Below are 18,834 nucleotides of genomic sequence, written 5' to 3' on the forward strand. Positions count from 1 at the left end.
GTTTTGAATAAGATTCCCAGCTCTATTCAGCACTTTATATCACATTGATATTAACCTCAGCGGACGGCAGCCCATCTGGTCCAGCGTCTCCACACACTTCAGCTTTTACAGTGAGCTAATACAGCCTCTTTGACCTATGCGTCAGTGTTAAAGCGCACTGAATGTAAAGTGCATCCCATTCTGAAGAGCGGGAGAAGTGGGTCAGCGTGACAATGGATTGAGCCCAGATTTACATATCGGAAAGGTCACAATGTGGCGGGGGACCTATTGGCGAAATGTTGACTTCTAACAATCCAAGACGGTATTCACTTTACTGTCCGTCTCAAATCCTCCCTGTGTGGCTTCTCAATTCCACAATCCCTCTCATTCCCCAGCGCTTGCCATAATATTTGATCTTTTGTTACTTTTGGAAAAGAATTTCAATGTGAAGAATGCAGATTAATATTAATCAACTGTTTCATGTTGTTTGTATGTCTGTGTGGTGCATTTAATATGCAAATTTAATGTGCAAATTCATTTTATCCTTAAAACTGCAGTGAACCAAAAATGCCATCACAATCATGTCACAACAATGATGAAGTTTGTAAAGTTGATCTTACTGTATGTAAATAATTTATGTTTTTTTATGCGGTCAATGCATCAATATAAGGCAAAATAAAAGTTTGTGTTTACTTAATATACTGCATGTGTGTGTACTGTGTGTAATTGTTTTTGTATATATAAATACACACATACATGTATATATTTGAGAACTGTTTGCAGATATATACTGTATATATATATATGTGTATATATACAGTATATATTATAAATAACACATTTTTATACATTTGTGTGCGTATTTATATATACAAAATAATTATACACAGCACACACACACACACACATATTAAGTAAACACACACTTTTATTTTGTTCAATCTCGATTAATCATTGCAAAGCCCTAAAATGTATGAATACTCATGAACTCACGTTGATAAAACCCATAACACACATATACAATCATCTCTCCTTCTTTTTCAGATACAGGAACACCTGATTAAATGTGTAGATTTCAAAGCATAATCAATATTAAGTATATATATATATTTTTTTTTAAATACAAAAGCGTGTCTCATTTCACCTGTAACAATATCAAGCCATTTTGAGAAACTAGCTTTACTTTCTAAAATATAGATTTTTTGTAAGTCTGAAGCCCCAGATGTTACAGTGAACTGAAGCTGAGGGCACTTTTGCTGTCTTTCTAGTGACCTGCAAAACCTTGAGAGTGTGAACGCATTGTTATTTGCTATAATTGCCCATAACCTGATCTAAAGCAATCTGAAAATAACACTTTGACTACTGGTTAGTTATTATTGTCTCCATTTGTGGATGACAGCACAACGGAAAGTCGTTTCTGAAGACAGAATAAAGTGGACTAAAGAATTGTGTACAATAAAACCAGGAACATGATATTAAGAAAGTGACTAGAGCCAATTTTGACTTGATGTGGACTTTAAAGGTTAAGGAGACTATAATGCCAGAGAAAGGACAGCCAAAAATGGACACCAGAGCTTTAGTAGCACAGAGGACTTTTATATCACAGGCCTTTTGTTTTTATTACGAGTGCAGGATCCATAGAGGGGCGCATCATGAGCGTTTCCCCGAACAATAACCAAGAGTCACTGCAAAGAGAGCTTAAAACAAAAGAGAAAGGCGCACAGAAACTGATGATTATATTAAGATGTTTCTAAAGTTCAAAAGAAGATGTTTCTGTTCAAAAGATTTTTAATGTTTTAAACATGGCTGCATTTATTTGATAAAAAAGTATTATTTTGAAATATTATGATTTTTTATTTTTTTTACTTTTTTCTATGTGAATATATAACTGTGATCAAAGTTGAATTTTCATCATCATTACTCCAGTCTTCAGTGTCACATGATACTTCACAAATCACTCTAATATGATGGTTTGATGCTCAAAAAAACATTAATATCATTATAAATGTTGAAAACGTTTTTTTGGGAGATTCTTTGATGAATAGAAAGTTCAAAAGAACAGCATTTATTTCAAATATAGAGGAGAGCGGGGCACAACGCATTTTGGTTTTAGCTCAATTAATTAAAAAATAATTAGGCAGTCCCTCCAGGATTTCACGATTTTTTTTGTGTGATTTTTGCGATCAAAATGACTGATTTTGTGGTGGTAATTTCCAAAAATTTGTGAAAAAATTTGCGATTTATATATAACATTTACCATAATAGTATTCAGTCCTTTCAGAAAAACGCGAAGTTTTTTTTTTTGTGATTGTTGCGGGCAAAAATTGATTGATTACGCGGTAAACTACTGGCAGCTGTGGTTGCCAGCATCACACCATAAATTTATGCAATTTTATGCGATGAAATTGCAGGAATTTGTAAAAATTGAGGGAACTTGCAAAAATTGCGGTTTGATAAAAAAGAGAAAACTTTTCAACATTTTAAATTCCAACATTGTTTGTGAAAGTCCAACAAAGTTAAATGTATTAATAAATACTCAAACCTGAACAGTTGTGTCTCCCTGTTTTCATTTGATTATCATTGTACACTTGTCGGCTTGTTTGTAACACTGTGCTACACCTAACCCCGCCGTGTATTACATATTTTAAAGGGTTAGTTCACCCAAAAATGAAAATTCTGTCAGTATTTACTCACCCTCATGTTGTTCCAACCCCGTAAGACCTTCGTTCATCTTTGCAACACAAAGGTATTTTTGATGAAATCTGAGAGCTGGATCACTCCTGCAACCTTGAGGAATTGAAACTTGCCGACCTCGAAAAGTTATTAAAGACATCGTTATCGTAAGACATTGTTTTGAATACTTTTTGTGTGCAAAAACAAACATAAATAACGACTTTATTTCAACTATTCACTTCCTTCTCTATGGGCCTGTAGTCAGTTAACGTAGTGTGATAGCGTAAAGCTACGTCACATGTAGGCTCACTATTGGCCAACGCTGGTCATGTGTGTGATGCGTGTGACGTACAATAACAGAAGCTTACGCTATTAAACTAGTAACCTGACTCGAGGCCCATAGAGAAGGAAATGAATAGTTAAAATCGTTCTTTTTGTTGTTTTTTAGGCACAAAAAGTATTCTCGTCGCTTGATAATTTGAACTATGGTCTGCGGGCTTTAAGCGATGTATAGTTTTTAAATTGTTCACTGGTAATGTTATATGCGCTTATACCATAAACAAGATCGTTGACAATGCCCAAGTATGAGGATGAGAAAGCAATGCGGGATCAGTAAACAACGGTACCTGCCATATTTATCGAGTTTATTCTACGCTATCTCACGCCCAATTCGTACGAATTCGTACGAGTGATTCAAAAGGGGCTAATTCGTACTAATTCATACGACCTCACTCGTACGAATTCGTACGATTTGTCTAAACCCACGTGACGGTTATGTTTAGGGGCGGGGTCAGGGGTAGGTCATTCGTACGAATTCATACGAATTGGCTAATTCGTAAAATATGTACGATTTAGCAAAATCGTACTAATTCGTACGAGTGAGGTCATACGAATTAGCCACCTCGTAAAATTCGTACGAATTCCCGTGAGATCGGGTTGAGTTTATTGCGGTACGGCATTTTCTCCGTTTTCTTGTGCTTCTGCAGTTTTACGAGTTATTTACTTGTTATCTCTACTCTCGTACACTGTAAAAAAAAATATTGTTGGTTTAACTTAAAAAATGAAGTAAGCTGGTTGCCTTAAAACTTTTAAGTTCATTGAAATTGAAAAATTGAGTTAATATAATGAAGGAGATTTAATTATCAGAAACTCAAAATATTATGTTATCTGAACCACATAAATGATCTAAGTTGATTTGACAGAAGATAAAACGTTATGATAACAAATGATGATTTTTTTTATGCTCACAGTCAGTAGCAAAAATGCCGCCGCGGTGACGTCACACACAACAAACCCACGTGTCTGAAAAAGGCCGACTGCTTTCATATTATTGATTTTTTTGTATTTTTATATGCAGGCTTGGTGAGCAGAAGAGACTTTGTTTAAAAACATAAAAAATTCGTTCTGATTTTGGAGTGGATGAACTAAGATCCCGAAAACCTTGGAGGAATAACTGGCCCTTTATGGAGGACTGAGAACAAAGACCCAGCGCTCTGAACAGGCTGATACACTGGGCCAGCGAGCAGTGTGGGATCCCGAGGAAAACTTCCTGGATAAGCTGTGTCTTGCATCTCAAGTGTCAGTGAATGAAGAGTTCGCTCACGCCAGGCCCACGGGCTGCCACACATTGAGAAGAGCTGTTCCCTATCAGGCCGAGGGGACATCCGCTTCCCTTGTGCCTTTCTTCCTTCACTTCCGCCCACCCCTTTTTTCTCCGTTTATGCCATTGCAGTTTGCCGTGCAGTCTCTCCAGCCTGCGGGCACACGCGCACACATTTCAAACCTCGGGTAAGTCGAGCGATCCGAAAGCCATTTCCATGCCATATTATTGCCTGTCAGCGCTCAGTCGGAGCCGGCTCAGGTTCCAGCGCTTCGCAGTTTCCATCATCACACAGCGCTCCAATACGACGGCTTGTCCAATCCGTCTTTCTCGTGGGAAAAAAAACCCCTCTTAACGGCGTGTAAATGCGTTCTCTGGTTTGATCCCGTCCCTCAAACAATTAGCACGCGCCAAATCCTCTCTTAACAAATCACATTTCCCTGAGTGATTTCATCATGCGTGCGCGATTCATAGGACATCTGAAATATTATGTTAGTAAGCAAATACACATAATTGACCATGCGCTTGGGGAATGGCATTAATGCAATCTTTAAAAAACACCCTTTAGGCATTAAACGTTGTGTTAACAGCAGGGATTTCTTTAACTGAATTTATAAGCAGAAATAGACTACAGGATTCATTAAAAGCGCCTCATGCTAGCATCATATCTATATGATTATGAGATATTCAACATGTAGGCTACTGAATAGAACATATTTATAGTTTGGTTCGGTGATAAGGTCTTATACATTTATAATAGTTACCGCAACACTTTTCCAGTCATTCATCTTGGTTAGTGTTAATTTCTACTTATGCTAATTCATTTGAACATTTCAAGATGCATAAATTAGCATTTGTTCTGCAGGGCGTATTTGATCTCAACCACCCAAGCTACGATTAAGTTCGGCTAAACGTTTCATTCTCTCCCCTATTAAAATACATAATGAAAATTAAAATGTACGACCCTGAACATAAATATTGATAGCTTTAACGACCAAGTATAGGCTATAAATAACATTAACTTGGTACTATAAGCATGTGATTACAATATAGTCATGGAACCGTAAAAAAAAATAGTGATTTCATAGAGATTATATGGAAAATTCAATAGTGAATAAATATGTTTCCTCTTTAATTTCATCTTGTTTTAACGCATTGCTCTGAATGTGCAGTCTAAAGTTATTTTGAATTATGATCATTTGATCCAGTAAACAGAAGAGCCTGATTCAGTAATGAAAGGTTATTGTGAATTATCAACACTATCTCACGACCAATTCGTACGAATTCGACGCATGATTAAAAAGTGGCTAATTCTTACTAATTCGAACGACCTCACTCGTACTAATTCGTACGATTTGTCTAAACCCACATGATGGTTAGGTTTAGGGGTGGGATCAGGGGTAGGTCATTCGTACGAATTCATACGAATTGGCCAATTCGTAAAATATATACGATTTAGCAAAATGAATTGTTACGAACTAGCCACTTTTTAATCATTCGTCGAATTCGTACGACTTGGTCGTGAGATCGGGTTGTAATTGTTGTACATTGAAGGGGTTCTTTGTCTGAAAAGAATGAACAAAGAACAATAGTATATTTATAAGTAACCTTAGCCTATAATAAATGCTTGCAAAAATGTTGTGTTACACTTTATTTTAAGGTGTCATATATTTAAGTAGTGAGCACAAGGTTAGGGTTTGGTTGAGGGTTATTGCATGTAATTATGCATAATTTACTATGGTAAGTACATGTATACCAATTGTTGGTCACTGTGAGTACATGACATTGAGTTGTTTCTATGACCCAACGCAACAAATGTCCTTGGCTAAACTTGGAAAGTTACAAATATTGCAGTTTTCCAGGCCGACGGTGTGAATGCCCAGCCCGTTCTCATCCCAAGGCGTCATATACTGACACATATATGGGGCAGAAGGCGCCTCCTAGTGGTCTAACCCTAACACTACACCAGACCTAAATCTACCCATAACAGAAGCGTGTCATATTGACGCTAAAGGGTGCCATGAGCGTTGGATGTATACGCATTGTCAAAAGCGTCAGATGAGAATGCCATGTTGGCATCTGTCTGACGGACCGCCTTCTTTTGAAAGTTGATGAGCCAATTTACTGTCATTTTGTTCCCCATTAAATGCATATTAGCATTTTCTTATTGACATTAAGCATTATCCCCCTGCTGTTGGTGTGACCCAGTTTCACAAAAGTAGAAGCACTGCTTTAAAGGTCAACATGAACCCAGATCTCCCCGATTACCTAGTTAATGTTCCTGGTCTTATTGTGGATGATTCATTATTCCAAAGAAACAAATGTTTAATCAGTTTTGGGTTCACTGTCATGTCTTTTTATTTTTTTAATCAGGTGTATTGTATGTCATTGGTCACTGTATATATGGACGTCATGTTTCTCGTGTTCTGATGTTGTTTATTTGATTAATTGAAAATAAAAACTCTTGCATTTTAACTCAAAACAATGAATTTCATTTTTAAAATGTGGAAGTAGCAGAATTAAGTTAATGCAACCTCTTATTTACGTTAGATAAAAATAGGCTGCTTGGTTTATGCTTTGAAATATAGTATTGTATTGCATACTTTTTGCTGCCGGGGCCCTTTTTTCTCTTTCTTCTCTTTGTTCTTCAAAGCTCTCACTCGCTGTGGTGGAGTGGTGATGAATTATTGTTCTTTCCAGCATTTCAGTAATAAACATGTACATCTTTCAAACTGTTCAAAGGGCTTTAAGCGATTCCAGACGATGAATAAGGGTCTAATCAAGTGAAACGATCACTCATTTAATGAATAAATCACAAAGTTTAAGTTTTAAAAGCTCAAATGGTCGCTTTGCTCTGTTCTGTGAGTGACTCTCCTGTTCGAACTCGTTCATCAAAATGAACTAATCTTTTTCCGAGTCATTTGGTTCATTCAACGAACGAAACGAACAAATTGACTCGGAAAAAGATTCGTTCATTTTGATGAACGAGTTCGAACAGGAGAGTCACACACAGAACAGAGCAAAGCGACCATTTGAGCTTTTAAAACTTAAACTTTGTGATTTATTCATTAAATGAGTGATCGTTTCACTTGATTAGACCCTTATTTATCGTCTGGAATCGTTTAAAGCCCTTTGAAGCTGCACTGAAACTGTCTTTTGGACCTTGAACCATTTGGTTCCCATTGAAGTCCATTATATGGAGAAAAATCCTGGAATGTTTTCATCAAAAACCTTAAAGGGATACTCCACTTTTTTAGAAATAGGCTCATTTTACAACTCCCCCAGAGTTATTCGAATCCATTCAGCCGATTTTCTGATATTTAGAAGAATATCAGTAACCAGACAGTTTCTGGTTTGATAGACTTCCATATTTTTTTTTTTACCAGACCAAAAACTGTCTGGTTACTGATATTCTTCTAAAAATCAGAAAATCGCCTGAATGGATTCGAAAATGGTAAAACCCAACTGTTTAACTCTGAGGGAGTTGTAAAATGAGCCTATTTTATCCCTTTAATTTCTTTTCGACTGAAGAAAGAAAGACGTGGACATCTTGGATGACATGGGGGCGAGTAAATTATCAGCAAAAGTTTTTTTAAAAGTGAACTACACCTTTAAATTAAGAATTTTGAATGTATCTCTTCTTGTAAAGTCAGAGATGTGGATTTGGATGGGAATTAAATGACCACGTTACCTTGGTGTTAGTCAAAAAAACAGAGATTTTTACGCTGGTGGTGGGAGAAAAACAGGCATTTTGTATTCGAAAGGCAATAAAACGTCTAGATAACCCCTGTAAATCCTGAAAATAGCTTACATGACCATGAGCTTTTCTAAACTCCGGCTCACGTTCAGGGGACTTGTGTTACAATCAAACTGTAATAAATTGCTTTAACTCTCAATCCTCTTTTTTAACTTCTCTCTTCCAACAAACTGTTTATATATATATGGCAGACACTTTTCACTCTTTAAAATTCCAGCCCCACAATCTATTTTTTTAAATCGCTGAATGTGCTTTTTCACTTGGAAATACGTACATCATATTAAGTAAGTAAATGGATTTTAATGTGTTTGTGAAAATCAACACGATCCAAAAAGCTCTGAAGATCAAATTACGGCAAAAATAGAAGCTGAGAAGCTCATATGACAAAGAAAAAAAAAAAAAATTGCAGTGAAAATGCAATTTCGTAATATGTCAATGGCTCAGTTTTGTGGATTAGAAATACGATTTTAAAGTGAATGAGGAATAAGGGTTTTGTCATTTACGGTTGCTTTTGTGCATTCATCAAAAAACAGCCTTCTGGTAACAGATCGAAGTGTTTGTGCACTTGTGAACTTTAATGTGTTTACTAAATGTAAGACCTTTTATTGGTGTGTGTGTGTGTGAGAGAGAGAGAAAGAGAGAGCGAGAGAGTGAGAGTATGTGTGTGTGTGATTCAGCCAGAGTATACCTCCATTCTCTGTCACATTTACAGCTTTTCCACCAAACAAAATGTCTTGATAAAATTTTCTTTTGTAAATCCCTAGGGCAAATTGGATTGGAACAGCTCGACGGAGTGGATAGACCCTCAACAGGCTCTTAGAGCACAAGCGTACTGTTGCCTGGCAACCCTTACTGATGATTTTATGTTATGCAAATTTGTCGGAATTTACATAAGATTTCATGTTGCTGCATGTTGAGACTAACAGGTTATTTTTTGGTCTGATGAAAAAGATTGCACTCTAACAACCAAACACCCTCATCACGCAATTCAGAATTGTGCTTTCTAATGCAAACCTTTGTGTTCCGAGATCAAAACTTGAACACGTTAATGCATCACATGCTATCACGATAATCAGTGTGTAGCCTTGGGAAAATGCAAACGGATCATCCCAAATAATGCTCGGATAAACAAAACAAGCGTTTCATTCGGGCAATCATTAATTATAATACAAATAGAGCATTCAGGGTTTGTTTTTTTTACGCCGTAATATTTGTAGATTCAGCAAATCTAAGTATATTAAGAAGAGGAAATAAATGAGGTAGAGTAAATGCGTTCCTGACCCACATCCAGACAGACGCTCCTCTAGGGAGAGCTTGTTCCCGTAAGACTTTCCCTCACACCACATAGATCATTTACCCCACAGCGCAAACTCACTGCAGCCGTGGTTTCCCCGTGAACGCTGCTGGTAATAGTTCAGCAGCTGCTTCTGTGTAAAGACATTGGTTTTGATGCGTAGCTCTTATTTACATTTTTCATAACAAGTTCACGGGAGACTGTGTGTAGTTTCTATTATCTGATTCCAGAAGCTTTCCGGGGGATCTGACGCAGAACACAATGCCATTATTTTTTCCAGACACCTCTTCTAAATGTGACAGCTAGTGGGTGTTATTTTGCTGTGTTTGTAAGGTTTTACAACTTTGAATAGGAAGAAAACGTCTCCGTTACGTGTGTAACCTTCGTGCCTGATGGAGGGAACGGGATCATGCTTGGTGAGCCGGTCATCTTTGAGTGTTGATAAAACGAGCCAATGCACATTGGTGTAGCCTATACGCGAGCGCTTTTATTTTACATGGAGCGGGTCACCTCGTGTTGAGATCACATGACTTTGCTTTATCTTTGCATTTTAATCTTTTTTATCTTTATCTGATGCATTTTCACATTGGTTGAATTGGCGATCGTAAACGTTTGCTTTTGTTTAATGCTTCATCCACACCTCTAGGTGTCAGTATAAAGACAGCTGTCATATCGAGCAGCGCAATGTAAATAAAAAATGAGCCCACTGTAAAGGTTTTTACATTTTGGATATGCTTTTAATTTCTATGGAAGCTTGTTTCCAGCACAGAATTGAAAAATCGGTGATGGTTTCCGGAAGTGTTTTTTCCATCTTTTTTTCCCGTTGAGATTTATTTTTAAGTATTTGTTAAAGCAATAAAGGTTCAAGACTGTGTGTTTAACGGCTTTAAAGAGGGAAAGAACTACAATCCCATGATGCATTGCTAACAGCAGAATCTAATTAAAAACAATGGAGGAACATAAACCTACTCATTTTCAAATGTTGATACATACGTTTATTGCAAAATATTCATATATATGAACTAAATTTAGAGTGTATGGCGATATGCTGTGCATCATAGGAGTTAGCACAGAGCTAAAGAGCTCTTTTGGTGCGTCTTGCTTTGGTTTCATTTTCTGTACGGCATTATGAGTAATGTAGTTTTTTACCAGGAATTCTGCCGTTAAACAATTATTTTAAGAATAAGTTGAAATAATGTGGGCTGACAGCTTCAAAAGAAGCAAATACCATAGATTAAAGGGTTAGTTCACCCAAAAATGAAAATTAAGTCATTAATTACTCACCCCCATGCTGTTCCAACCCCGTAAGACCTTCGTTCATCTTCGGAACACAAATAAAGATATTTTTAATTGAATCTGAGAGCTGGATCAGTCCTATAGGCTGCCTAAGGGACTGGCTCTTGACGGCCCATAAAGTCATTAAAGAAAATGTTTAAATATTCCATGTGCCTACAGCGGCTCAATTATAAGTTTATCAAGCGACGAGAATACTTTTTGTGCGAAAAAACCATAAATAACGACTTTATTCCTCTATTCCATTACTTCCTTATGGGCGCATGCGCGAGAACTGAGACGAGGACGTTCTCATTCGTCTACTTCTTGTTACCGGCTGCTCACCGCTTAGGAGTTTTACCGCCACCTACCATATAAGATGATGTGCTGTACATACGCTTTTCAATTTGCGTATTTTCCGCACTATAAGGTGCACTTAAAAGCCTTTAATCTTCTAAAAAAACGACAGTGTTCCTTATAATCCGGAGCGCTTTATATATGGATCATCATTTTATACGGTAGGGGGCGGTAAAACTCCTAAGCGGTGAGCAGCCGGTAACAAGAAGTAGACGAATGAGAACGTCCTCGTCTCAGTTCTCGCGCATGCGCCCATAAGGAAGTAATGGAATAGTGGAATAAAGTCGTTATTTATGTTTTTTTCGCACAAAAAGTAGTCTCGTCGCTTGATAAACTTATAATTGAGCCGCTGTAGGCACATGTAATATTTAAACCTTTTCTTTAATGACTTTATGGGCCGTCAAGAGCCAGTCCCTTAGGCAGTCTATATAGGACTGATCCAGCTCTCAGATTCAATCAAAAACATCTTTATTTGTGTTCCGAAGATGAACGAAGGTCTTACGGGGTTGGAACAGCATGGGGGTGAGTAATTAATGACTTAATTTTCATTTTTGGGTGAACTAACCCTTTAACGAACTTGTAGTTCACACAAGGGCTGACTTTAAAGGTGTTTAATTGATCGTTAAAAATCTGCTTCCCTATGGAGAAAATGAATGGTGATTTTATTTCTGGAATCTTCTATTACACAATTTGGGTCTCACAATTCTGACTTTTGACAGATTTTATGTTTAAACTCAGGATTGCGAAAAAAACAATTTGTTTTTTCTGTGGCGGAAAAAAAACGTTATAACAATATACAATTAATTTGTTTTCTTTAAAACAGATCTGGTTAGAGAAGTTCATGGGGATCCATGTTCAGGTTGCTGAAAATTCTAACATAAAGGCATATTCCGGGTTTAATACAAGCCCCAGTGGCGAGCAAGAAAGCATCTGTGACATGAAAATAATTTTGAAAAAAGCACAACTATATAAATTTGTGATGGAGGTTTATATAGGAAAGTGTATGCACTGAGGATTTTATGTTAAACAGACACACAAGGTTTCAAAATATAAAGCAATAAAACCTAGACATAATCCGTGTTAACATTAGACTAATGTAATAAAACAATCCTGTCTGAGCAAACCTATATCCAACTTTCACACAATACACGTCTCCGTTACGTGTGTAACCCTTGTGCCTGATGGAGGGAACGGAGACAGTCAGATGTAATGTACTGATTGGGATCATGCTTAGGGAGCCTGTCATCTTTGAGTATTGATAAAACGAGCCAATGCACATTGACGTACAAGATTTGCATCTCGCGCTCTGCCCCGCACCGTTTGTTTTTTGCTGAGGAGCCGAACGGAGCCCAGAGTCAATGGTGGTCCAGCAATAGTGCCGACAGGAATACGTCTCCTTTCCCTCCTTTAGGGAACGAGGGTTACATACGAAACCGATACGTTCCCTTTCAGTGCGGTCACGTTCGACGTAGTCGGACATTCCGTACTAATTGGGATCCCAATTAAAACACCACTTAGTGCTGCCACCTTCCAGTGCCTAGCAAAGCCTTCTGACCTTCATTTATTGAGGCAGAGATGGGACAGGGCGTAGGCCACTGCTGTTCTGCATAACCCACTAAGACAAACTTGGATAACACTGGCCCGTAGGGAGCCATACTGTGGAAGAATGCACACATGGGATCGCCTTAGGGATCACAACATACGGGACCCAGCCTAGCACAGGTTCCAACATGACATTTGAGTATTAGGCCTGGCATCAGATGCTCCGCCATGTCTGTTGCCAAGGGGTGTGAAGGAACTCAACAGAGTTCAGCTAATAAAGGAACTCTACAGGAGCAAGAATGGCGCACATATCTAGTCCATAGGAGGGGAATATAGAATATAGCGAACGTGTTTGGTGTCGCCCGGCCCGCAGCTCTACAAATATCTGTCAGTGGGGCGTGAGGCGACCGTAGACCACCTTGATGGTTGATGTACGCAACGGTCGCAATGTTGTCCGTATGGACCAGTGGTGTTTTGAGGTGTTTCAGAGCAAGGTGTACTGCTAGCAACTAGAGGCAGTTGATGTGTCAATGCAGTTAGGGGCCCATCCAGACCCCTGCTACTGCATACCCATTGTACGTGGCTCCCCAGCCGGTGTTGGAGGCATCTATGGAGACCACAGCATACCTGGACACTTGTTCTAGGGGCAAATCAGCATGGAGAAATGAAGGGTCTGACCACGGGCTGAGGGTTTGACAGCAGGCCGGGGTGATTCTGATCCAACTCAGAAGGCCCAGGGGCGGCCCGTAGAGGGGTCTGAGTGTGCAGTGCAACACTAACCTGTCTCCACTGGTCGGCAGGGGGTGTGTGAGAAGGAGTAATCGGGTCTTCAAACTGCACCAGGCTGTTGGCTGGTGATACTAGAGAGGTCTGAAGGTGGCAAGGCTTTACAGGGTCACACACTGACAGTCTGGCCCTCTTGGGACCCAGGAACAGAGCTCATTCTTTAAAAATGTGTGTGCCGCTGGACTCCGGAGAGCCAAGGGCAGAACAGAAACAGAAACAAATCAAAGATTCTCCACCTGCCCTCCTCTGGGGGAGTGGTGCTGTCACCATCTCCCAAAAAGAGCTCGGTCCTCCAAGGTGAGGCCTGGGTGAAAGCTGCTTCTGTGGCCTCGGGGGAGTGGAGGCGGCAGAGGATCTGTCACCGGTGGACGGGTGGAGGCATCATTGAGCTGCAGGGGAAGGATGTACTGGATCGCCTCCGTGTGCCTCTGGGCGGTGAAGAACTGTTGGGCGAAGTTCTCCACCGCGTCGCCAAAGAGCCCAACCTGGGAAATGGGGGAGTCCAGAAACCGAGACTTGTCTGTCTCCCTCATATTAGCCAGGTTGAGGCAGGGATGGCGCTCGTGGACCACTAGAGTGGAAATCGCCAGACAGAGAGTGCGATCCGCAACCTTCTTACCCCGGATAGCGAGGTTGGTTGCGAAGCAGAGAACACACATGAGCTCACGGTCTGGACTACCCTCGTGCATGTACATCAGTGTTTCGGCCTGGTGGACCTGCAGCAACGCCATGGCATGCAGGAAGCGGCTTTCCCACAGGCTTTGTAAGCCTTGCCCGAAAGAAAGGACGAGAACTTACAGAACTTAGAGGGTGAGACGTGGATCACCCTTCCAAGATGTAGCAGGCTGCATCATGACAGGACGCTGCAGAGTAGGGATAGCCTCATAACCCTTCGCTGTTCCTCTGTCAAGGGTAGTGAGGGGAGAGGAGGTACTAAGGTGGTTTCTGGCAGAAAAAGGTGCCGTCCACAACTCCTCATGCACTTCGGGAAAGAATGGTACTGGGGCAGTGTGCTGAGGACTAGCACGGCCTGCCCCCAGAAACCAATCATCCAACCGAGTTCGGAACACGGTGGAAGGGTTCTACGTGAGCCCGACCGTCTCGGCGGCCTGTGTCAGCATAGCTGACATTTCTGGATCCGGCTCGGGCAACGCTACTCTCCCAGAAGGAGGTAGCACAGCCGAGTTGTCATCTCCAGAGTCCAGCTCCCCTTCCAATGCAATGATCGGTCCCAGAAAATAACGGGTGGTCGGTCCACTACTGAGGGATCACTGTTGTACTTGTGCTGTAGAACCACCAGTACCAAGAGAGCCTTCCAGAAGAAGCACTGACACACTCGCTCATTGACATGATGCTCATTACATCGACATGAAGGTTCCGAAGGGAAAGAGAAATGGTGCGTGCATCCGCTTCGGTATTTATACCTGCGCTGCGGTGCGGAGCACGCCAATGTGCATTGGCTCGTTTTATCAATACTCGAAGATGAAAGGCTCCCTAAGTGTGATTGGGAACCCAAAGGGAACTATTAGCGAAGTGTTGTTCACAGAAATAACATAAGTTCACCTAGATAGTAGTCAAGCCATTAAAAGTGCATTTTAGACAACACACATTATTAAACGGAAGAATAAGTCAAAATAACTAACAACAATCTTCACATTTCTGCTTTTAAATCCTCCTGCACACTTTCCCCATAGACCTCTAATGTTAATGCATTACTGTACTATTTTTGTTTGTTTGTTTGCTTTAAACTGAGGGATGAGTTTAAATTGTGGTTATTGACAACAAGACACAGATGCTGCCTGTACAGCTTAAGTTGTTTTAAAACCCTGAACATTTCTCAATGAAATCCAATGCAATTCAATGGATCGCAAAGAGAATGGATCCCTAAATTCAGCTGATGTCATTATAAATACTGTTTACTAAGTGCAAGTGTATACATTGTACTGCATGTTTGATGTTAGTTGTTTTCAAGGTTATTATTATTATTGCTTAGTTATAGGAGATTTCTAGATCCCTTTATTAAATAACCTGGTGTTTGCCTGTTGCCTGTTACAGATGCATTGTTTTTACCCCAATTAAAACCTACATCTAATTAGATAACATTTCAGTGTTTGCCTTTAGTTCACATTTGTGGCTTCGAGGTAATCCATTATATGCTTCTCTAAACACATGCTACATTTACTGAAACTATATCATCATGGTTGCTGCTTTTTAAAACGATTCATTGATTTTGACATTGGTGCAGAGGTTTCTGTGATGACAGACTCCATATTGTATCATCACTCATGTCATTTGATATTACGTGTTCTGACACATATCAAGCTGTATGACATCAGTGACTCATATCTTACTGTATGATGCTTTGTGTTATGACACCAGTGTCACGATGCTGAATAAACTAGATGCGCCGTCTATTAAAACATCAGCATTACGTAGATAATGTATATAGGTCATTGTCAGGAAACATTATCATTGAGTGTGTCCCCAGGACTTACTACATGTATAATTAAGAGTAATAAGTTAATTCATAATTCAGTAATTCATTATTTTAGAGACTGAACTCGCAATGCAAAAATAAATAGTAAACAATGCATTCAAATGTAGTATTTAAAAAAAAATCTCCCTAAAATATCAGCCAAATTGCATGTTACATTCATCAACATTACATTTAAATGGGCGGTATTTGTCTAATAATAATAATAATAACAACAATAATAAATATAAATGCAAGCAGTGATTAATAGGCACACTAACTTCCAAATTGACTAATTTGTAAAAGATTTTAAGCAAGTGGTTGAAAATAGCCATTTTTTATATGTCTTGACCAACAGGTGGCACTGAGCTGAACTGTGCAGGTATCCTCAGTTTATGGTTGTCAAACACCAAGTTTGGTCTGAATATACTAAAATGTTGCGGAGATATAGCCTCATGCCCCTTTCAGTGCGCTCTTTGTCGAATTTGTTTGCGACTTTGCGCATTATTCGAGAACGGTTCGACTTATAAACTTGAATTCCATCATTTTTACCAGCATGGCGGCAGTAGAGGGATTGATGTAGAGACTCCAAAATTGCAATGGATAATGTTCAGACTGTCCTCTACCCATGTGCCAAATTTCATAACTTTCATAACTTTTTATTCAACCCTGTTCAGCTATGAAACTTGCCCATTTAAATGTAATATTGTGAATTCTCTAGTCAAAAAAAAAACGTCTTTACGTTAAAGGTGGCATATGTAATAATTGAGGTAACAATATACGAAAAATGAGCTACACGCATCAAAAGAATGAGAAGAAATAAGTGCAAAGATGTCATTAAAAAACTGACAAGTTATAGTGCTGCCGAGATATTAACCTGAATTAGCATGCTAAATTACTAGCCCCGGCCCGGCAGGTATCGTAATACCAGTTCCGGCCATGGGAGGCGGTATGCGGACGGGCAACGTTAGCACCAGCCAAACTGCAATAGACGAGTGAGTCGCGCTCGCGCCGGCCGGCTTGTGTGTACTTGAACCTGATGTCAGTCGTGTGGAAATACAGCCAATTACTACATTTCAGTTCAGGGAAGAGTTCAAAAAATGATTGGTCGACATTATGCATGAGGAATACATTTTGGTAAGTTGTAGCATACTGTATCTTTCACCAGTGTTCGTGTTCTTTTTCAAGCTAGTAGAGACGATCGGTTCACGTGCGCTAGGGATCTGTAGTGTAACATGTACAAGCGCCAAAACGGTATTTATTCTTTGAATTGCGTAATATAATTGACAGAATCTGAGAGCTTAACTAACCTGCTTGCTAAGTGTCAATTGCGTGTGTCTCACGGTGAATTCACGGCGCTAGCTTGATCAACATCAGCGAATGCTGTCTGTCAAATTAATTCACTAACAATAAAAGTGTAATATGAACAAAACGAATACCATAAACTTCAAATAATTGCCCAAGCTTTTATTTTCCCATACCGTCGAAATGCACCAGCTTGTTTTTGAGATCTATGAGGCGGTCTTCATCATTTAGTGTTGAGATTCATAGTGTTTAGTTTAGTTCACTCTAGTGTTTAGTTCATTGAGTCTCTGATCTCTAAAAATCTCCAAATGTTCCACGTGAAACTGCGGTCTTCCAACCTTTTACTATGATGTCAAATGATTTGAGTAAAATGCGCGATGGTAGGAGCACAAGTCATTTTTTGGAGGTATACTGCCCCCATCTGTTATGGAACATGGAGTAGGATTTGATTTATGATGTTATATGGCACCTTTAAAAAAAGTAATTTTTTTTAATTGCTTGCAATCTTTAGTATTTAGTAAGCAATTATGTTGACCTTGTCATGCTCAACAGTCAAGAAGGAATCAAAGCATATGGTCAAAATTATTGTGCTTTGATGGCTGTTGAGCTGACATGGTACAAATATATTTTTTGTATCTTTTTTGCAATGATTTTGCCATTTTTAAAAAGTTTTTAAACATAACAAGTTTCTGAAAGAGAGTTAATCACACTTGAGGGGCAAGATCAGGTAACAAAATGAATTTAACAATATTAAACCTTTCAAATGAAATGACAACAGTAAATATATAAATCAAAAATAATTCCACCACTTCATGAGAATGACTTGCAAATGTCAACTAGTATAACTGGGAATTGTCTACACATTCACATTGTATAGTAATTTGAAATAGCACATACTCACACAAACAGCAGAAACAAAACAAAAAAACCTATGTTGAAAGAAATATACAGCAATTTTCAACGCCGCTGAGCACACAAGACCGTGCCGTTGACGGAGATATCCCTTGGGAACGAGAGAGGACGTACCAGTCGCTCTCTTCTCTGTATTTGGCTCCAATGTTGGCTTGCTTACATACCTCCTTTTCTACATATTTTCTTGTTGGGTTTTCTGGCACATTCCTTGGATATTCTTTTGACTGTAAAATGAATAAAAGACTACAAAATAACAGAAGGCTCTGGAAGAAACGTTTGAGGAGAACATGCAACAACGTCACTCCCCCTCCCCACAAGAACAACAAAGAGAACCTGTCCAGAACGTTCGCTGGGGTGCTCTGTCTTTTGGGCAGAAAATATTCCAAAAAAAAGGTGGAATTGATTTGCTGCACCCTGGAACACAGGAAGCCTAGTTTCACATGCACTGCTATATAAGACCATTTACAAGCACAAGAGAAACTGACTGAACTGTTCCTCATAGCAATCCCTGCACCGCTGCATCACTCCAGGTTTTGCGTGAGAAATGCACGGATCTGTTGTACGATGCACCAAATGTGCTTTGAGAATGAGACCGAACAGATGCAGAGAATTGCTGTAAGTGTGCTCTCCCACATTTAGGTCTATTTTGGTTTTAGGGCTCTGTTCCAAAACATAGTGCACTCCTAGACAGCTCATGACGTAAATTGAAGTGAAATACAGTAGGCCTATGTATTATTTCCCCCAATACTTGTGCACTTTGCATTTACATTACATTTATGCATTTGGCAGACGCTTTTATCCAATTGCATCGCCAGTTTCACATTTCCATTCTTATCAGTTCTTGCAAGTTATCTATGCCTTATTTAAGTTGTCATTAGCTTAGC

At 39.3% G+C, this 18,834-nt stretch overlaps 1 protein-coding gene across 6 annotated transcripts in view; it reads right to left on the bottom strand.

Annotated features, from left to right (window-relative positions):
- Positions 1 to 18,834, bottom strand: part of nlgn3a (neuroligin 3a) — a 278,376-nt gene that overhangs the window by 172,832 nt on the left and 86,710 nt on the right. For 4 of the 6 annotated variants that reach the window (XM_089134683.1, XM_039694166.2, XM_039694167.2 and 1 more), the window contains exon 3: positions 18,115 to 18,174. The exons of the other annotated variants lie outside the window; for them this stretch is intronic. In XM_089134683.1, coding sequence (XP_088990809.1) covers positions 18,115 to 18,174 — 60 coding nt within the window. The remainder of the gene's footprint in view (positions 1 to 18,114; positions 18,175 to 18,834) is intronic. 6 annotated transcript variants of the gene reach the window in all.

The sequence above is a fragment of the Pimephales promelas genome, chromosome 9 (assembly GCF_988280905.1).
Source record: "Pimephales promelas chromosome 9, fPimPro1.hap1.1, whole genome shotgun sequence".
In the NCBI taxonomy this organism is placed as follows: Eukaryota; Metazoa; Chordata; class Actinopteri; order Cypriniformes; family Leuciscidae; genus Pimephales; species Pimephales promelas.